Genomic DNA, 19,143 nt, shown 5'->3' with positions numbered 1-19,143 from the left:
AACTGCTGAAGACAAGAACTACAACCGGCGACAGGAAGTGCGTCACGAGGCTGGGACCAGCCTGCACGCCGACGATAGGAGGAGCAAGTTTAAACCACGCTCCTCCTCCCTCTGACAGACCAGCATTGAGCGGGAAATATCTCTGTCAGAGTATATAAGAGAGAATAATAGGATGTGACGCTCTCTTCTCTGTAGCTACTAGCTAGCTGTTAACTTGCTGCCTGTCATTGTGGTGTTTACAGATACACTAGCTAGCTACTAGCTAGCTGTTACCCCGCTGCCTGTCACTGTGGTGTTTACAGATAAGCTAGTTAGCTACTAGCTAGCTGTTACCTTGCTGCCTGTCACTGTGGTGTTTCTCCTTGGTGGTTACTCTTTGAAGCCAAGATCCTTCCGGCAGCTGTGACTGCCTATCTATTTCTGGTTGTATCTGTTCCATTTCATTCTTGTGTGTATGTGTGTGTGTGTGTGTGTGTGTGTGTGTGTGTGTGTGTGTGTGTGTGTGTGTGTGTGTGTGTGTGTGTGTGTGTGTGTGTGTGTGTGTGTGTGTGTGTGTGTGTGTGTGTGTGTGTGTGTGACCCACTTTCACTGCTGGCGTGTGCTGTGCGTCACCGTGGTTTCCTGGTGCCCCAGTATGGGTAATGTTTTGGCTGAGGCCTCCTCAGCTGTTGTTGTGTGTTAATGTGTCAATGTCTGCCACAAGAGGTAGACAAGCCACCAGAGGTCTCTTCACAGTCCCCAAGTCCAGAACAGACTATGGGAGGCGCACAGTACAACGTAGAGCCATGACTACATGGAACTCTATTCCACATCAGGTAACTGATGCAAGAAGTAGAATCAAATAAATAAATAAATAAAACAGATAAAATAAGACCTTATGGAACAGCGGGGACTGTGAAGAGACACAGTCCCAGTAGTTAATTACTATTGTAATACTATTGTACTATTGTAATTAACCACTAAATTAACCACACACACACGCGCGCGCACACGCACAAACGCACACACACACACACACACACGCTAGCACACGTACAGTGTAATATTATTGTATGGTGGTATTACACACACCATATCTTTTGTTTTATGTGTGATGTAAGTGCTTTAATGTGTTTAGACCCCAGGAAGAGTATCTGCCTCCTTGGCAGGAACTAATGTGGATCCATAATAAACCCCAGGAAGAGTAGCTGCTGCCTTGGCAGGAACTAATGGGGATCCATAATAAACCCCAGGAAGAGTAGCTGCTGCCTTGGCAGGAACTAATGGGGATAAATACAAATGTGTAGGTGTGAGTGTGTCAGCGTGTGTGTGTTCGGTGGGATAACATTCCTTGGAGGTTAGCTGCATGTGTGTATGTAGGAGGTATAAGTGTTCTCGGAGGTGTGTATGTGTGTCCACGTGTGTGAGAGTGTGTGTATGTGTGTCCACGTGTGTGAGAGTGTGTGGATATGTGTCCACGTGTGTGAGAGTGTGTGTGTGCGTGTTTGTTTGTTAAGATAACATTCCTTGGACCTACTGCGTGCATGTGGACGGGTGTGCATGGTGGAATAACCATTCTCGAAAGGTTAGGTGTGTGTGTGTGTGTGTGTGTGTGTGTGTGTGTGTGTGTGTGTGTGTGTGTGTGTGTGTGTGTGTGTGTGTGTGTGTGTGTGTGTGTGTGTGTGTGTGTGTGTGTGTGTGTGTGTGTGTGCGCGCGCGCGCGCGCGTGTGTGTGTGTGCATGCCTGCCTGCATGAACGCTCATGTGTGTGTTACCTTCTCTCCAGAGGATCCGGTCAGTACGAAGGTGGAGAAGACAGGCAGGGAGTATTTGGTCTGGGCCGGCCAGGCCTCGATGGTGGCCCCCATGGGCAGACAGAACAGAGACACGGACTCAGGCAGGGGGAAAGACTCATAGTCCTCCTCAGGATACCTGCTAAACAGACCTGGAGGGAGGGAGGGAGGGAGTGGGGGAAGGAATGAATGAGGGGGGACGGAAGGAAGGGAGAGGAAAGGAATGAAGGAGAGGGGACGGAAGGAGGGGAAAGGGAGAGGGAGGGAAGGACAGGGAGAGAGAGAGATAACTGAATAAAGGAGATCACAACTCAATAAAATGGGGGTTAATGTAGAATGTTTCTATTGTAATTAACCACTAAACAGCTATGGGTTAATGTAGAATGTTTCTATTGTAATTAATCACTAAACAGCTATGTGTTCATGTAGAATGTTTCTATTGTAATTAACCACTAAACAGCTATGGGTTAATGTAGAATGTTTCTATTGTGATTAATCACTAAACAGCTATGGGTTAATGTAGAATGTTTCTATTGTGATTAATCACTAAACAGCTATGGGTTAATGTAGAATGTTTCTATTGTAATTAACCACTAAACAGCTATGGGTTAATGTAGAATGTTTCTATTGTGATTAACCGCTAAACAGCTATGGGTTAATGTAGAATGTTTCTATTGTGATTAACTGCTAAACAGCTATTTATTTTTATTTTTTTATTTCACCTTTATTTAACCAGGTAGGCTAGTTGAGAACAAGTTCTCATTTGCAACTGCGACCTGACCAAGATAAAGCGTAGCAATTCGACACATACAACAACACAGAGTTACACATGGAATAAACAAAACATACAGTCAATAATACAGTAGAACAAAAGAAAACAAAATGTCTATATACAATGAGTGCAAATGAGGTAAGTTAAGACAATAAATAGGCCATGGTGGCGAAGTAATTACAATATAGCAATTAAACACTGGAATGGTAGATGTGCAGAAGATGAATGTGCAAGTAGAGATACTGGGGTGCAAAGGAGCAAGATAAATAAATAAATACAGTATGGGGATGAGGTAGATAGATGGGCTGTTTACAGATGGGCTATGTACAGGTGAAGTGATCTGTGAGCTGCTCTGACAGCTGGTGCTTAAAGCTAGTGAGGGAGATATGACTCTCCAGCTTCAGAGATTTTTGCAGTTTGTTCCAGTCATTGGCAGCAGAAAACTGGAAGGAAAGACGACCAAAGGAGGAATTGGCTTTGGGGGTGACCAGTGAGATATACCTGCTGGAGCACATGCTACGAGTGGGTGCTGCTCACTGGTGACCAGTGAGCTGAGAAAAGGCGGGGCTTTACCTAGCAGAGACTTGTAGATAACCTGTAGCCAGTGGGTTTGGCGACGAGTATGAAGCGAGGGCCAACCAACGAGAGCGTACAGGTCGCAATGGTGGGTAGTGTATGGGGCTTTGGTGACAAAACGGATGGCACTGTGATAGACTGCATCCAGTTTGTTGAGTAGAGTGTTGGAGGCTATTTTATAGATGACATCACCGAAGTCGAGGATCGGTAGGATGGTCAGTTTTAACGAGGGTATGTTTGGCAGCATGAGTGAAGGATGCTTTGTTGCGATATAGGAAGCCGATTCTAGATTTAATTCTGGATTGGAGATGCTTAACGTGAGCCTGGAAGGAGAGTTTACAGTCTAACCAGACACCCAGGTATTTGTAGTTGTTCACGTATTCTAAGTCAGAGCCGTCCAGAGTAGTGATGCTGTACGGACGAGCAGGTGCGGGCAGTGATCGATTGAATAGCATGCATTTAGTTTTACCTGCGTTTAAGAGCAGTTGGAGGCCGTGGAAGGAGAGTTGTATGGCATTGAAGCTCGTCTGGAGGTTAGTTAACACAGTGTCCAAAGAAGGGCCAGAAGTATACAGAATGGTGTCGTCTGCTTAGAGGTGGATCAGAGAATCACCAGCAGCAAGAGCGACATCATTGATGTATACAGAGAAGAGAGTCGGCCCGAGAATTGAACCGTGTGGCACCCCCATAGAGACTGCCAGAGGTCCAGACAACAGGCCCTCCGATTTGACAGACTGAACTCTATCAGAGAAGTAGTTGGTAAACCAGGCGAGGCAATAATTTGAGAAACCAAGGCTGTCGAGTCTGCCGATAAGAATGTGGTGATTGACAGAGTCGTAAGCTTTGGCCAGGTCGATGAATACGGCTGCACAGTAATGTCTCTTATCGATGGCGGTTATGATGTCGTTTAGGACCTTGAGCGTGGCTGAGGTGCACCCATGACCAGCTCTGAAACCAGATTGCATAGCGGAGAAGGTACGGTGGGATTCTAAATGTTCGGTAATCTGTTTGTTAACTTGGCTTTCGAAGACCTTAGAAAGACAGGGAAGGATAGATATAGGTCTGTAGCAGTTTGGGTCTAGAGTGTCACCCCCTTTGAAGAGGGGGATGACCGCGGCAGCTTTCCAATCTTTGGGAATCTCAGACGATACGAAAGAGAGGTTGAACAGGCTCGTAATAGGGGTTGCAACAATTTCGGCAGATTATTTTAGAAAGAGAGGGTCCAGATTGTCTAGCCCGGCTGATTTGTAGGGGGCCAGATTTTGCAGCTCTTTCAGAACATCAGCTACCTTGATTTGGGTGAAGGAGAAATGGTGGGGGCTTTGGCGGGTTGCTGTGGAGGGTGCCGGGCAGTTGACCGGGGTAGGGGTAGCCAGGTGGAAAACATGGCCAGCCGTTGAGAAATGCTTATTGAAATTCTCAATTACAGTGGATTTATCAGTGGTAACAGTGTTTCCTAGCCTCAGAGCAGTGGGCAGCTGGGAGGAGGTGCTCTTATTCTCCATGGACTTTACAGTGTCCCAGAACTTTTTGAGTTAGTAATACAGGATGCAAATTTCTGTTTGAAAAAGCTAGCCTTAGGTTTTCTAACTGCCTGTGTATATTTGTACCTAACTTCCCTGAAAAGTTGCATATCACGGGGGCTATTCGATGCTAATGCAGAACGCCACAGGATGTTTTTGTGCTGGTCAAGGGCAGACAGGTCTGGAGTGAACCAAGGACTATATCTATTCCTAGTTCTAAATTGTTTGAGAGGGGCATGCTTATTTAAGATGGTGAGGAAGGCACTTTTTAAAGAATAGCCAGGCATCATCTACTGACGGGATCAGGTCAATGTTATTCCAGGATACACCGGCCAGGTCGATTAGAAAGGCCTACTCGCAGAAGTGTTTTAGGGGGCGTTTGACAGTGATGAGGGGTGGTCGTTTGGTCGCAGACCCATTACGGATGCAGGCAATGAGGCAGTGATCACTGAGATCTTGATTGAAAACAGCAGAGGTGTATTTGGAGGGTGAGTTAGTTAGGATGACATCTATGAGGGTGCCCGTGTTTACGGATTTGGGGTTGTACCTGGTAGGTTCATTGATAATTTGTGTGAGATTGAAGGTATCAAGCTTAGATTGTAGGATGGCCGGGGTGTTAAGCATGTCTCAGTTTAGGTCACCTAATAGCACGAGCTCAGAAGATAGATGGGGGGCAATCAATTCACATATGGTATCGAGGGCACAGCTGGGGGCAGAGGGAGGTCTATAGCAAGCGGCAACAGTGAGAGATTTGTTTCTGGAAAGGTGAAATTTTAGAAGTAGAAGCTCGAATTGTTTGGGTACAGACTTGGATAGTAATACAGAACTCTGCAGGCTATCTTTGCAGCAGATTGCAACACCGCCCCCTTTGGCAGTTCTATCTTGGCAGAAAATGTTATAGTTAGCAATGGAGATTTCAGGGTTTTTGGTGGTTTTCCTAAGCCAGGATTCAGACATGGCTAAGACATCCGGGTTGGCAGAGTGTGTTAAAGCAGTGAGTAAAACAAAACTTAGGGAGGAGGCTTCTAATGTTAACATGCATGAAACCAAGGCTTTTGCGGTAACAGAAGTCAACAAATGAGAGCACCTGGGGAGTGGGAGTGGAGCTAGGCACTGCAGGGCCTGGATTAACCCCCACATCACCAGAGGAACAGAGGAGAAGTAGGATAAGGCTACGGCTAAAGGCTATACGAACTGGCCGTCTAGCACGTTCGGAACAGAGAGTAAAAGGAGCAGGTTTCTGGGCACGATAGCATAGATTCAAGGCATAGTGTACAGACAAAGGTAAGGTAGGATGAGAGTACATTGGAGGTAAACCTAGGCATTGAGTAATGATGAGAGAGATATAGTCTCTAGAGACGTTTAAACCAGGTGATGTCATCGCATATGTAGGAGGTGGAACAACATGGTTGGTTAAGGCATATTGAGCAGGGCTAGAGGCTCTACAGTGAAATAAGACAGTAATCACTAACCAGGACAGTAATGGACGAGGCATATTGATATTTGAGAGAGGCATGCGTAGCCAAGTGAACATATGTGTCCAGTGATTGGTTGGGCTGACTGGGGACACGGCGATTCAGACAGTTAGGAGGCCGGTGCTAACAAGCTAACAGTTAGTAGGCCGGGGCTAAACAAGCTAGCAATTAGCAGCCCGGGGCTGGAAAGCTAGCAGTTAGCAGACCGGGTTAGCAAGCAAGCAGTTGGCAGACCGGGGCAGTCAAGCTAGCAGTTAGCAGACCGGGGCTAGCAAGTTAGCCTTTGGGGGACGTTGCGATGGGGGTAAGTCTGTTTTTGCCTCTTCGTGCGGTGACGTCGATAGACTAGTCGTGGAATTAGTAGGGTTCAAGTAGCTCTAGATAGCTAGCAGGCCGGTTAGCAGAATGGGCCTTCAGCGGACGTCGCGCCTGAGGGGCCTGTTGGAATCCTCGGGCAGATTATGTCGGTATTCCAGTCGTAGAGGATCGGCGGGGTTCCGTGCCCCGTACCGGCAGTAGAAGGGGTCCGGATATTGTAGCCCAGGAGTGGGCTTCGGTGGTAGCACAGGAGCCATGGCCGGGCTAGCTTCAGGCTAATTGGTGCTTGCTCCGGGATGGATACGCTAGCCAGGAGTAGTCACCTGGGATTGCGGTTAGCTAGTTGCGAAGATCCAGATGAAAATGTTCAGAGTTTGCGGTAGGAATCCAAGGATATGGGGAAAAAATATATATAAATAATAATAGGTCCGTTATGCTCTGGTTTAAGTCACGTTGTTCGAACTGGCGAGAGCTTTCCGAGCTAAAGGTTAGCTGATGACCGCTAGCAATGGTTTGCTGACTGATAGCTGGTAGGTAGTTAGCTGGCTAGCTTCAGTTGAGGGATTCCAGATCCGAAGTAAATAGAAATACTTTAGAAAAAACATTTATAAACAGATCCACGCCACATTGGGTGAGGCGGGTTGCAGGAGAGTATTTAAAAGTTGAGGTTTAGGAAAATATTTTTAAAAGATATGCGAAGAAAAAGATGTAAAAAGATATATACAAGGGACACGACAGGACAAAGACGTCTGACTGCTACGCCATCTTGGAAAGCATCAGATTAATGGGTTAATGTAGAATGTTTCTATTGTAATTAACCACTAAATAGCTATGGGTTAATGTAGAATGTTTCTATTGTAATTAACCACTAAACAGCTATGGGTTAATGTAGAACGTTTCTATTGTAATGAACCACTAAACAGCTATGGGTTAATGTAGAACGTTTCTATTGTAATGAACCACTAAACAGCTATGGGTTAATATAGAATGTTTCTATTGTAATTAACCACTAAACAGCTATGGGTTAATGTAGAACGTTTCTATTGTAATGAACCACTAAACAGCTATGGGTTAATGTAGAATGTTTCTATTGTAATGAACCACTAAACAGCTATGGGTTAATATAGAATGTTTCTATTGTAATGAACCACTAAGCAGCTATGGGTTGATAGAGGACTATCTCTCAGTTAATGTATCATGACATGATCATAGTCATCATTACATGCAACACTAGGTAGTTCCTGTAGCACTAAGCAGTCGCTGACAGATAATGAAGTCCTTGTTAATTAGGCCTAGTCATTGTCCATAGACACCAATTAGCTACACTTAGGCCTAGCTCAGTAATTAAACTATTATGTAGGCCAAACTCTAGGCAGTGTTTTGGACTGGTGAGCACCATGATGTCCCAAAGAAAGGAAGTCATTTTCTTACTTGGATGAAGTATTTCTTTAAGGCTCTAGGAGCGTGTATTGGCATAATTAACCCAGAACACTGTCTGTCTCACAACACGCCACAACACGTCTTAACAAAGTCTTAACAAGTCTTAAAACCTGTTAGGGCTAGGGGGCAGTATTGACACGGCTGGATAAAAAACATACCCGATTTAATCTGGTTACCACTCCTACCCAGTAACTAGAATATGCATATACTTATTACATATGGATAGAAAACACCCTACATTTTCTAAAACTGTTTGAATGGTGTCTGTGAGTATAACAGAACTCAAATGGCAGGTCAAAACCTGAGAGATTCCTTTACAGGAAGTGGCCTGTCTGACCATTTCTTGAACTTCTTTTCCATCTCTATCATTTACTAAGGATCTCTGCTCTAACGTGACACTTCCCACGTCGTCCATAGGCGCTCAGAGCCCGGGAAAAAACAGAATGTCGTCATTCCAGCCCCAGGCTGAAACACATTATCGCCTTTCTCAAGTGGCCGATCAAGGGACACTGGGCTTAGGCGCGTGACCCGACCGCCCCCGCCTTTGGGATTTTTTCCTCTGTTTGCCGAAAAGGAGATTCCCTGTCGGAATATTATCGCTTTTCTACGAGAAAAATTGAGTAAAAATTGATTTTAAACAGCGGTTGACATGCTTCGAAGTACGGTAATGGAATATTTAGAATTTTATTGTCACGAATTGCGCCATGCGCGCGACACTTCTTTACTATTTCGGATAGTGTCTGGAACGCACGAACAAAACGCCGCTATTCGGATATAACGATGGATTATTTTGGACCAAACCAACATTTGTTATTGAAGTAGCAGTCCTGGGTGTGCATTCTAACGAAGACAACAAAAGGTAATCAAACTTTTATAATAGTAAATATGATTATGGTGAGTGCTAAACTTGCCGGGTGTCTAAATAGCGAGCCCGTGATGCCTGGGCTATGTACTTAGAATATTGCAAAATGTGCTTTCACCAAAAAGCTATTTTAAAATCGGACATATCGAGTGCATAGAGGAGGTCTGTATCTATAATTCTTAAAATAATTGTTATGCTTTTTGTGAACGTTTATCGTGAGTAATTTAGTAAAATGTTAGCGAATTCCCCGGAAGTTTGCGGGGGGTATGCTAGTTCTGAACGTCACATGCTAATGTAAAAAGCTGGTTTTTGATATAAATATGAACTTGATTGAACAAAACTAGCTTGTATTGTATAACATAATGTCCTACGGTTGTCATCTGATGAAGATCATCAAAGGCGAGTGCTGCATTTAGCTGTCTTCTGGGTTTTGGTGACATTATATGCTGGCTTGAAAAATGGGTGTCTGATTATTTCTGGCTTGGTACTCTGCTGACATAATCGAATGTTTTGCTTTCGTTGTAAAGCCTTTTTGAAATCGGACAGTGTGGTTAGATTAACGAGAGTCTTGTCTTTAAATAGCTGCGTCCCACCTAGCCCATAGAGGTTAACACGCCAGCAGCACATCACTGCAGACTACAGTATGTTCTCATGCAACTCTCTCTCTCTCTCTCTCTCTCTCTCTCTCTGATGTCTTTCTCTCTCTCTCTCTCTCTCTCTCTCTATTTCTCTCTGTCTCTCTGTCTCTCTCTCTCACACACACACACCCTGCCTGGCCCATATCCTCTGGGATATATCGCTCTCTCTTACTGGCTCATCAGCCAACCAGGAAGAATCTCTGATACGTCAGCCAACCAGGGAGAATCTCTGATACATCAGCCAACCAGGGTGAATCTCTGATACATCAGCCAACCAGGGAGAATCTCTGATACATCAGCCAACCAGGGAGAATCTCTGATACATCAGCCAACCAGGGAGAATCTCTGATACATCAGCCAACCAGGGAGAATCTCTGATACACCAGCCAACCAGGGAGAATCTCTGATACATCAGCCAACCAGGGTGAATCTCTGATACATCAGCCAACCAGGGAGAATCTCTGATACATCAGCCAACCAGGGAGAATCTCTGATACATCAGCCAACCAGGGAGAATCTCTGATACATCAGCCAACCAGGGAGAATCTCTGATACACCAGCCAACCAGGGAGAATCTCTGATACATCAGCCAACCAGGGAGAATCTCTGATACATCAGCCAACCAGGGAGAATCTCTGATACATCAGCCAACCAGGGAGAATCTCTGATACACCAGCCAACCAGGGAGAATCTCTGATACATCAGCCAACCAGGGAGAATCTCTGATACACCAGCCAACCAGGGAGAATCTCTGATACATCAGACAACCAGGCAGAATCTCTGATACACCAGCCAACCAGGGAGAATCTCTGATACATCAGCCAACCAGGCAGAATCTCTGATACACCAGCCAACCAGGGAGAATCTCTGATACATCAGCCAACCAGGGAGAATCTCTGATACATCAGCGAACCAGGGAGAATCTCTGATACATCAGCCAACCAGGGAGAATCGCTGATACATCAGCCAACCAGGGAGAATCTCTGATACATCAGCCAACCAGGGAGAATCTCTGATACATCAGCCAACCAGGGAGAATCTCTGATACATCAGCCAACCAGGGAGAATCTCTGATACACCAGCCAACCAGGGAGAATCTCTGATACATCAGCCAACCAGGGAGAATCTCTGATACACCAGCCAACCAGGGAGAATCTCTGATACATCAGACAACCAGGGAGAATCTCTGATACACCAGCCAACCAGGGAGAATCTCTGATATACCAGCCAACCAGGGAGAATCTCTGATAAACCAGGGAGAATCTCTGATACATCAGCCAACCAGGGAGAATCTCTGATACGTCAGCCAACCAGGGAGAATCTCTGATACGTCAGCCAACCAGGGAGAATCTCTGATATGCCAGCCAACCAGGGAGAATCTCTGATAAACCAGCCAACCAGGGAGAATCTCTGATACGTCAGCCAACCAGGGAGAATCTCTGATATACCAGCCAACCAGGGAGAATCTCTGATAAACCAGCCAACCAGGGAGAATCCCTACTACCCTGCTGTAAACATCCATGACTCATCACTAGAGCATTTGCATTGAACAACCAAATAAAAAAGTTACAACCGTTTATAGTCACAATGAAGTGTCGAGAAAAAAAGTGTCCACATTTACTCACTCACCAGAGAGAATCCAAACCCTGTTATAAACATGAATGACTCACCAGCCAACCAGGGAGAATCCAAACCCTGTTATAAACATGAATGACTCACTAGCCAACCAGGGAGAATCCAAACCCTGTTATAAACATGAATGACTCACCAGCCAACCAGGGAGAATCCAAACCCTGTTATAAACATGAATGACTCACCAGCCAACCAGGGAGAATCCAAACCCTGTTATAAACATGAATGACTCACCAGCCAACCAGGGAGAATCCAAACCCTGTTATAAACATGAATGACTCACCAGCCAACCAGGGAGAATCCAAACCCTGTTATAAACATGAATGACTCACCAGCCAACCAGGGAGAATCCAAACCCTGTTATAAACATGAATGACTCACTAGCCAACCAGGGAGAATCCAAACCCTGTTATAAACATGAATGACTCACCAGCCAACCAGGGAGAATCCAAACCCTGTTATAAACATGAATGACTCACCAGCCAACCAGGGAGAATCCAAACCCTGTTATAAACATGAATGACTCAAAACCAGAGAATTAGCATAAAAATGACAAGTACCACAATATACCCGCACCAAAAAGTACCAAAACCTGTCATTAGTCAAAATGAGCAACTGGAGACTTTTGTCTGTGAATGTTAGATATAGAAGTCTCATGTATTCTCTGGTACAGCAGAGCAGGGGGTTGGAGGGAGGATCATGTATTCTCTGGTACAGCAGAGCAGGGGGTTGGAGGGAGTATCATGTATTCTCTGGTACAGCAGAGCAGGGGGTTGGAGGGAGGATCATGTATTCTCTGGTACAGCAGAGCAGGGGGTTGGAGGGAGTATCATGTATTCTCTGGTACAGCAGAGCAGGGGGTTGGAGGGAGGATCATGTATTCTCTGGTACAGCAGAGCAGGGGGTTGGAGGGAGGATCATGTATTCTCTGGTACAGCAGAGCAGGGGGTTGGAGGGAGTATCATGTATTCTCTGGTACAGCAGAGCAGGGGGTTGGAGGGAGGATCATGTATTCTCTGGTACAGCAGAGCAGGGGGTTGGAGGGAGTATCATGTATTCTCTGGTACAGCAGAGCACGGGGTTGGAGGGAGTATCATGTATTCTCTGGTACAGCAGAGCAGGGGCTTGGAGGGAGTATCATGTATTCTCTGGTACAGCAGAGCAGGGGGTTGGAGGGAGTATCATGTATTCTCTGGTACAGCAGAGCAGGGGCTTGGAGGGAGTATCATGTATTCTCTGGTACAGCAGAGCAGGGGGTTGGAGGGAGTATCATGTATTCTCTGGTACATCAGAGCAGGGGGTTGGAGGGAGGATCATGTATTCTCTGGTACAGCAGAGCAGGGGGTTGGAGGGAGTATCATGTATTCTCTGGTACAGCAGAGCAGGGGGTTGGAGGGAGTATCATGTATTCTCTGGTACAGCAGAGCAGGGGGTTGGAGGGAGTCTCCAGAGGAACATCAGGTTGCGTCCCAAATGGCCCCCTATTCCCTATGTTGTGCACTACTTTTGACCAAGACCTATAGGGAATAGGGTACCAATTGGGACAATGAATCAGTCAAATGGAATGTCAGCCTGTCCATCAATGGGGCTCATTGTGTTTCAGATGAAAAGAACTGGCCAGAGGGACTGCTTATCACTCCCTCTGGTTAAATAAAGGTTAAATAAACACATTTTAAAAAGTCAGGACCTTGGACAGTGACTGGGCTCTACGGGATAGTACTGCTCTACAGTGCCTGACCCTACCAAGAGACAACATCACCTATACAGCAGCCCATGTAATGCTAATGGCCATTAAATGGCTCGTTGTAGTTCTTGATTGTGGCCATGTGTATATGATATACCAGGACAAATGTCTGTTTTAAGACTGGCAATAATATCATCCTGACTGCGGAGAAATTTCACCTCCTGTGTGCTGTGCAGGAGATACATGTCTTAGCTCCGGGATTTCTACAGATAAATGTAATTTCTCCTCTTCCAGGGACGTTCACTCACCTGCTTTGTAGGCTATGGTGTTGGTTTTGGCCACAGACTTCTTGTAACACAGATAGACAGAGGAACCCCACTGAAAACAGAGAATACACGTATTGTTTGGATTTGAATTACACCACACCACACGGTTTGGTGTGTCTGCCATTAAGGAAGGAGGGGCTTTGGTGTCTCTGTCATTAAGGAAGGAGGGGGTTTGGTGTCTCTGTCATTAAGGAAGGAGGGGGTTTGGTGTCTCTGCCATTAAGGAAGGAGGGGGTTTGGTGTCTCTGCCATTAAGGAAGGAGGGGATTTGGTGTCTCTGCCATTAAGGAAGGAGGGGGTTTGGTGTCTCTGTCATTAAGGAAGGAGGGGGTTTGGTGTCTCTGTCATTAAGGAAGGAGGGGGTTTGGTGTCTCTGCCATTAAGGAAGGAGGGGGTTTGGTGTCTCTGTCATTAAGGAAAGGGGGTTTGGTGTCTCTGCCATTAAGGAAGGAGGGGGTTTGGTGTCTCTGCCATTAAGGAAGGAGGGGGTTTGGTGTCTCTGCCATTAAGGAAGGAGGGGATTTGGTGTCTCTGCCATTAAGGAAGGAGGGGGTTTGGTGTCTCTGTCATTAAGGAAGGAGGGGGTTTGGTGTCTCTGTCATTAAGGAAGGAGGGGATTTGGTGTCTCTGTCATTAAGGAAGGAGGGGGTTTGGTGTCTCTGTCATTAAGGAAGGAGGGGGTTTGGTGTATCTGCCATTAAGGAAGGAGGGGATTTGGTGTCTCTGCCATTAAGGAAGGAGGGGGTTTGGTGTCTCTGTCATTAAGGAAGGAGGGGGTTTGGTGTCTCTGCCATTAAGGAAGGAGGGGATTTGGTGTCTCTGTCATTAAGGAAGGAGGGGGTTTGATGTCTCTGTCATTAAGGAAGGAGGGGGTTTGGTGTCTCTGTCATTAAGGAAGGAGGGGGTTTGATGTCTCTGTCATTAAGGAAGGAGGGGGTTTGGTGTCTCTGCCATTAAGGAAGGAGGGGGTTTGGTGTCTCTGCCATTAAGGAAGGAGGGGGTTTGGTGTCTCTATCATTAAGGAAGGAGGGGGTTTCGTGTCTCTGCCATTAAGGAAGGAGGGGGTTTGGTGTCTCTGTCATTAAGGAAGGAGGGGGTTTGGTGTCTCTGCCATTAAGGAAGGAGGGGGTTTGGTGTCTCTATCATTAAGGAAGGAGGGGGTTTGGTGTCTCTGCCATTAAGGAAGGAGGGGGTTTGGTGTCTCGCTCATTAAGGAAGGAGGGGGTTTGGTGTCTCTGCCATTAAGGAAGGAGGGGGGTTTGGTGTCTCTGTCATTAAGGAAGGAGGGGGTTTGGTGTCTCTGCCATTAAGGAAGGAGGGGGTTTGGTGTCTCTGTCATTAAGGAAGGAGGGGGTTTGGTGTCTCTGCATTAAGGAAGGAGGGGGTTTGGTGTCTCTGTCATTAAGGAAGGAGGGGGTTTGGTGTCTCTGTCATTAAGGAAGGAGGGGGTTTGGTGTCTCTGTCATTAAGGAAGGAGGGGGTTTGGTGTCTCTGCCATTAAGGAAGGAGGGGGTTTGGTGTCTCTGCCATTAAGGAAGGAGGGGGTTTGGTGTCTCTGCCATTAAGGAAGGAGGGGGTTTGGTATCTCTGTCATTAAGGAAGGAGGGGGTTTGGTGTCTCTGCCATTAAGGAAGGAGGGGGTTTGGTGTCTCTGCCATTAAGGAAGGAGGGGGTTTGGTGTCTCTGCCATTAAGGAAGGAGGGGGTTTGGTATCTCTGTCATTAAGGAAGGAGGGGGTTTGGTGTCTCTGTCATTAAGGAAGGAGGGGGTTTGGTGTCTCTGTCATTAAGGAAGGAGGGGGTTTGGTGTCTCTGCCATTAAGGAAGGAGGGGGTTTGGTGTCTCTGCCATTAAGGAAGGAGGGGGTTTGGTATCTCTGTCATTAAGGAAGGAGGGGGTTTGGTGTCTCTGCCATTAAGGAAGGAGGGGTTTGGTGTCTCTGCCATTAAGGAAGGAGGGGGTTTGGTGTCTCTGCCATTAAGGAAGGAGGGGATTTGGTGTCTCTGTCATTAAGGAAGCATGGGGTTTGGTGTCTCTGTCATTAAGGAAGGAGGGGGTTTGATGTCTCTGTCATTAAGGAAGGAGGGGGTTTGGTGTCTCTGCCATTAAGGAAGGAGGGGGTTTGGTGTCTCTGCCATTAAGGAAGGAGGGGGTTTGGTGTCTCTATCATTAAGGAAGGAGGGGGTTTCGTGTCTCTGCCATTAAGGAAGGAGGGGGTTTGGTGTCTCTGTCATTAAGGAAGGAGGGGGGTTTCGTGTCTCTGTCATTAAGGAAGGAGGGGGTTTGGTGTCTCTGCCATTAAGGAAGGAGGGGGTTTGGTGTCTCTGTCATTAAGGAAGGAGGGGGTTTGGTGTCTCTGCATTAAGGAAGGAGGGGGTTTGGTGTCTCTGTCATTAAGGAAGGAGGGGGTTTGGTGTCTCTGTCATTAAGGAAGGAGGGGGTTTGGTGTCTCTGCCATTAAGGAAAGAGGGGATTTGGTGTCTCTGCCATTAAGGATGGAGGGGGTTTGGTGTCTCTATCATTAAGGATGGAGGGGGTTTGGTGTCTCTGCATTAAGGAATGAGGGAGTTTGGTGTCTCTGCATTAAGGAAGGAGGGGGGTTTGGTGTCTCTGTTACAGTCATTATTGTTTGGCTAACCCTCCTCCTGCAGGATTGTACTCCAGCCCTGCTCTAACACGCCTGATTAAGCTAACCAAGGTCTCTGTGAGCAGCTGATGAATAGAATAAGGTGTGATAAAAACCTGCTGGACTAATGTTTCTGTTAACACATAACATCCATGTTATCTCTCCCTCTCTCTCTCTGTTAACACATAACATCCATGTTATCTCTACCTCTCTCTCTGTTAACACATAACATCCATGTTATCTTTCCCTCTCTCTCTGTTAACACATAACATCCATGTTATCTCTCCCACTCTCTCTGTTAACACATAGCATCCATGTTATCTCTACCTCACTCTCTGTTAACACATAGCATCCATGTTATCTCTACCTCTCTCTCTGTTAACATATAGCATCCATGTTATCTGTACATCTCTCTCTCTCTGTTAACATATAGCATCCATGTTATCTCTACCTCTCTCTCTCTGTTAACACATAGCATCCATGTTATCTCTACCTCTCTCTCTGTTAACACATAGCATCCAAGTTATCTCGACCTCTCTCTGTTAACACATAACATCCATGTTATCTCTACCTCTCTCTCTGTTAACCTGTTGGGGATAGGGGGCAGTATCTCTCTCTCTCTCTCTCCTCCCTCCCTCCCTCCCTCCCTCCCTCCCTCCCTCCCTCCCTCCCTCCCTCCCTCCCTCCCTCTCTCTCTCCCTACCTTCCTTCCTTCCTTCCTCTCTACCTCCTTCCTTCCTTCCTCTCTACCTCCTTCCTTCCTTCCTTCCATCCTCTCTACCTCCCTCCATCCTCCCTCCCTCATCTCACCATACTGCTGTTGAGGCTCTTGTCCACCTTGCAGAAGGTGTGTGGTGGCGTCTCTCCCTTGCCGGGGATGATGACACAGATGTCTGTGACGGCCAGGGCGGCGTAGGTCTGGCTCTCCGTGGCGCGGCGATACGTCACGTAGATCCTCTGGGAAGAGGTGGAGCTTATGTTGGCAGGGCGTCCGGAGGGCGTGGTCTGGATGATGTGGCAACCCTGCTTCAACCGCTCCTTCCACTCATACAGAACACTGGGAGGAGGAGAGGAATCTGTCATTTAGCTACGATCTTAACCCTGACCTCTAACCCTGACCTCTAACCCTGACCTCTAACCATGACCCCTAACCCCTGATCTACATCCACCTACCCCAGGTCATATCTACCCCAGGTTATAACAACCCCAGGTTATATCTACCCCAGGTCATAACTACCCCGGCTCAAAACTACCCCAGGTCATATCTACCCCAGGTCATATCTACCCCAGGTCATAACTACCCCGGCTCAAAACTACCCCAGGTCATATCTACCCCAGGTCATAACTACCCCAGGTCATAACTACCCCAGGTCATAACTAACCCAGGTCATAACTAACCCAGGTCATAACTACCCCAGGTCATAATTACCCCAGGTCATATCTACCCCGGCTCATAACTAACCCAGGTCATAACTACCCCAGGTCATATCTACCCCAGGTCATAACTACCCCGGCTCAAAACGACCCCAGGTCATATCTACCCCAGGTCATAACTACCCCAGGTCATAACTACCCCAGGTCATAACTAACCCAGGTCATAACTACCCCAGGTCATACCTACCCCAGGTCATAACTACCCCGGCTCAAAACTACCCCAGGTCACATCTACCCCAGGTCATAACTTCCCCGGGTCATAACTAACCCAGGTCATAACTATCACAGGTCATAACTATCCTGGCTCATAACTACCCCAGGTCATAACTACCCCAGGTCATAACTACCCCAGGTCATATCTACCCCAGGTCATAACTACCCCAGGTCATAACTACCCCAGGTCATATCTACCCCAGGTCATAACTACCCCAGGTCATAACTACCCCAGGTCATAACTACCCCAGGTCATATCTACCCCAGGTCATAACAACCCCAGGTCATAACTACCTCAGGTCATAACTACCCCAGGTCATAACTACCCCAGGTTATAACTACCCCGGCTCATAACTACCCCTAGGTCATATCTACCCCAGGTCATATCTACCCCAGGTCATATCTACCCCAGCTCATAGCTACCCCAGCTCATAGCTACCCTCAGGTCATAACTACCCCAGGTCATAACTACCCCGGCTCATAACTACCCTGGCTCATAACTACCCCAGGTCATATCTACCCCAGTTCATAACTACCCCGGCTCATAACTATCCTGGCTCATAACTACCCTGGCTCATAACTACCCCAGGTCATAACTACCCCAGGTCATAACCACCCCAGTTTTGTCTACCTACCCCAGGTCATAACTACCCCAGGTCATAACTACCCCAGGTCATATCTACCCCAGGTCATAACCACCCCAGGTTTGTCTACCTACCCCAGGTCATAACTACCCCAGGTCATAACTACCCCAGGTTTGTCTACCTACCCCAGGTCAGTGAGTGGCGGTTTGTCCCGTCCTCGTCTGTAACACAGGAAGATCTGTGGCGCCATGAGACTTCCGTTGTTTAGGTCAGCTGACAGACCGGACGGCGTGGATTCCACACACGTGTACCCAGGAGGCACCTCTTCCCCCAGGGAGCGCATCACCACAGCGACGTCGGTGATGGGCGGCTTGGGTTTGGCCGTCTTGTGGCAGACATCGTGGAAGTGGATCTCCTGCTCCAGTGGCGTGGAGGAGTCGGTCAGACCAGCCAGCACGAAGTAGTCTGCTACACGAGGCCCCTTGTCCTCCATCTCCCATCACTGTTAGGTCTGGAGGAGAGAGAGACAGATGCAGAGAGAGAAAGAGAGACAGAGAGAGACAGAGACAGAGAGTGAGAAAGAGAGACAGAGAGAAAGAGAGACAGAGAGAAGTAAAGAGAGACAGATGCAGAGAGAGAAAGAGAGACAGAGAGAAAGAGAGACAGAGAGAAAGAGAGACAGATGCAGAGAGAGAAAGAGAGAGAGAGACAGAGACAGAAAGAAAGATAAAAAGAGAGAAAGCGAGAGAGGTGTTAGAGAATTAGCATGCTACCTACAAAGCACCTTGTCCTCCATCAGACTATACACACTACATCTCCCATACCCACACTCTGGGTCTGTACAGAGAGACTATACACACTACATCTACCATACCCACACTCTGGGTCTGTACAGAGAGACTATACACACTACATCTCCCATACCCACACTCTGGGTCTGTACAGAGAGACTTTACACACTACATCTCCCATACCCACACTCTGGGTCTGTACAGAGAGACTATACACACTACATCTCCCATACCCACACTCTGGGTCTGTACAGAGAGACTATACACACTACATCTCCCATACCCACACTCTGGGTCTGTACAGAGAGACTATACACACTACATCTACCATACCCACACTCTGGGTCTGTACAGAGAGACTAAACACACTACATCTCCCATACCCACACTCTGGGTCTGCACAGAGAGACACTACACACACTACATCTCCCATACCCACACTCTGGGTCTGTACAGAGAGACTATACACACTACATCT

General features: G+C 47.0%; 1 protein-coding gene across 1 annotated transcript in view; it reads right to left on the bottom strand.

The window, feature by feature from the left end:
* Positions 1-19,143, bottom strand: part of LOC106562848 (C-myc promoter-binding protein) — a 359,426-nt gene that overhangs the window by 243,241 nt on the left and 97,042 nt on the right. The window contains exons 2-5 of the mRNA XM_082957549.1: positions 18,060-18,385; positions 16,454-16,700; positions 13,001-13,070; positions 1,755-1,924 (exon numbers count right to left, since the gene is read on the bottom strand). Of these exons, the coding sequence (XP_082813675.1) occupies positions 1,755-1,924; positions 13,001-13,070; positions 16,454-16,700; positions 18,060-18,367 (795 nt within the window). The 5' untranslated portion in view covers positions 18,368-18,385. The remainder of the gene's footprint in view (positions 1-1,754; positions 1,925-13,000; positions 13,071-16,453; positions 16,701-18,059; positions 18,386-19,143) is intronic.

Source organism: Salmo salar, chromosome 11, assembly GCF_965601325.2.
Source record: "Salmo salar chromosome 11, fSalSal1, whole genome shotgun sequence".
Taxonomy (NCBI): Eukaryota; Metazoa; Chordata; class Actinopteri; order Salmoniformes; family Salmonidae; genus Salmo; species Salmo salar.
Note: the sequence above shows the minus strand (reverse complement) of the source record. Positions and strands in the feature narration are given on the sequence as shown.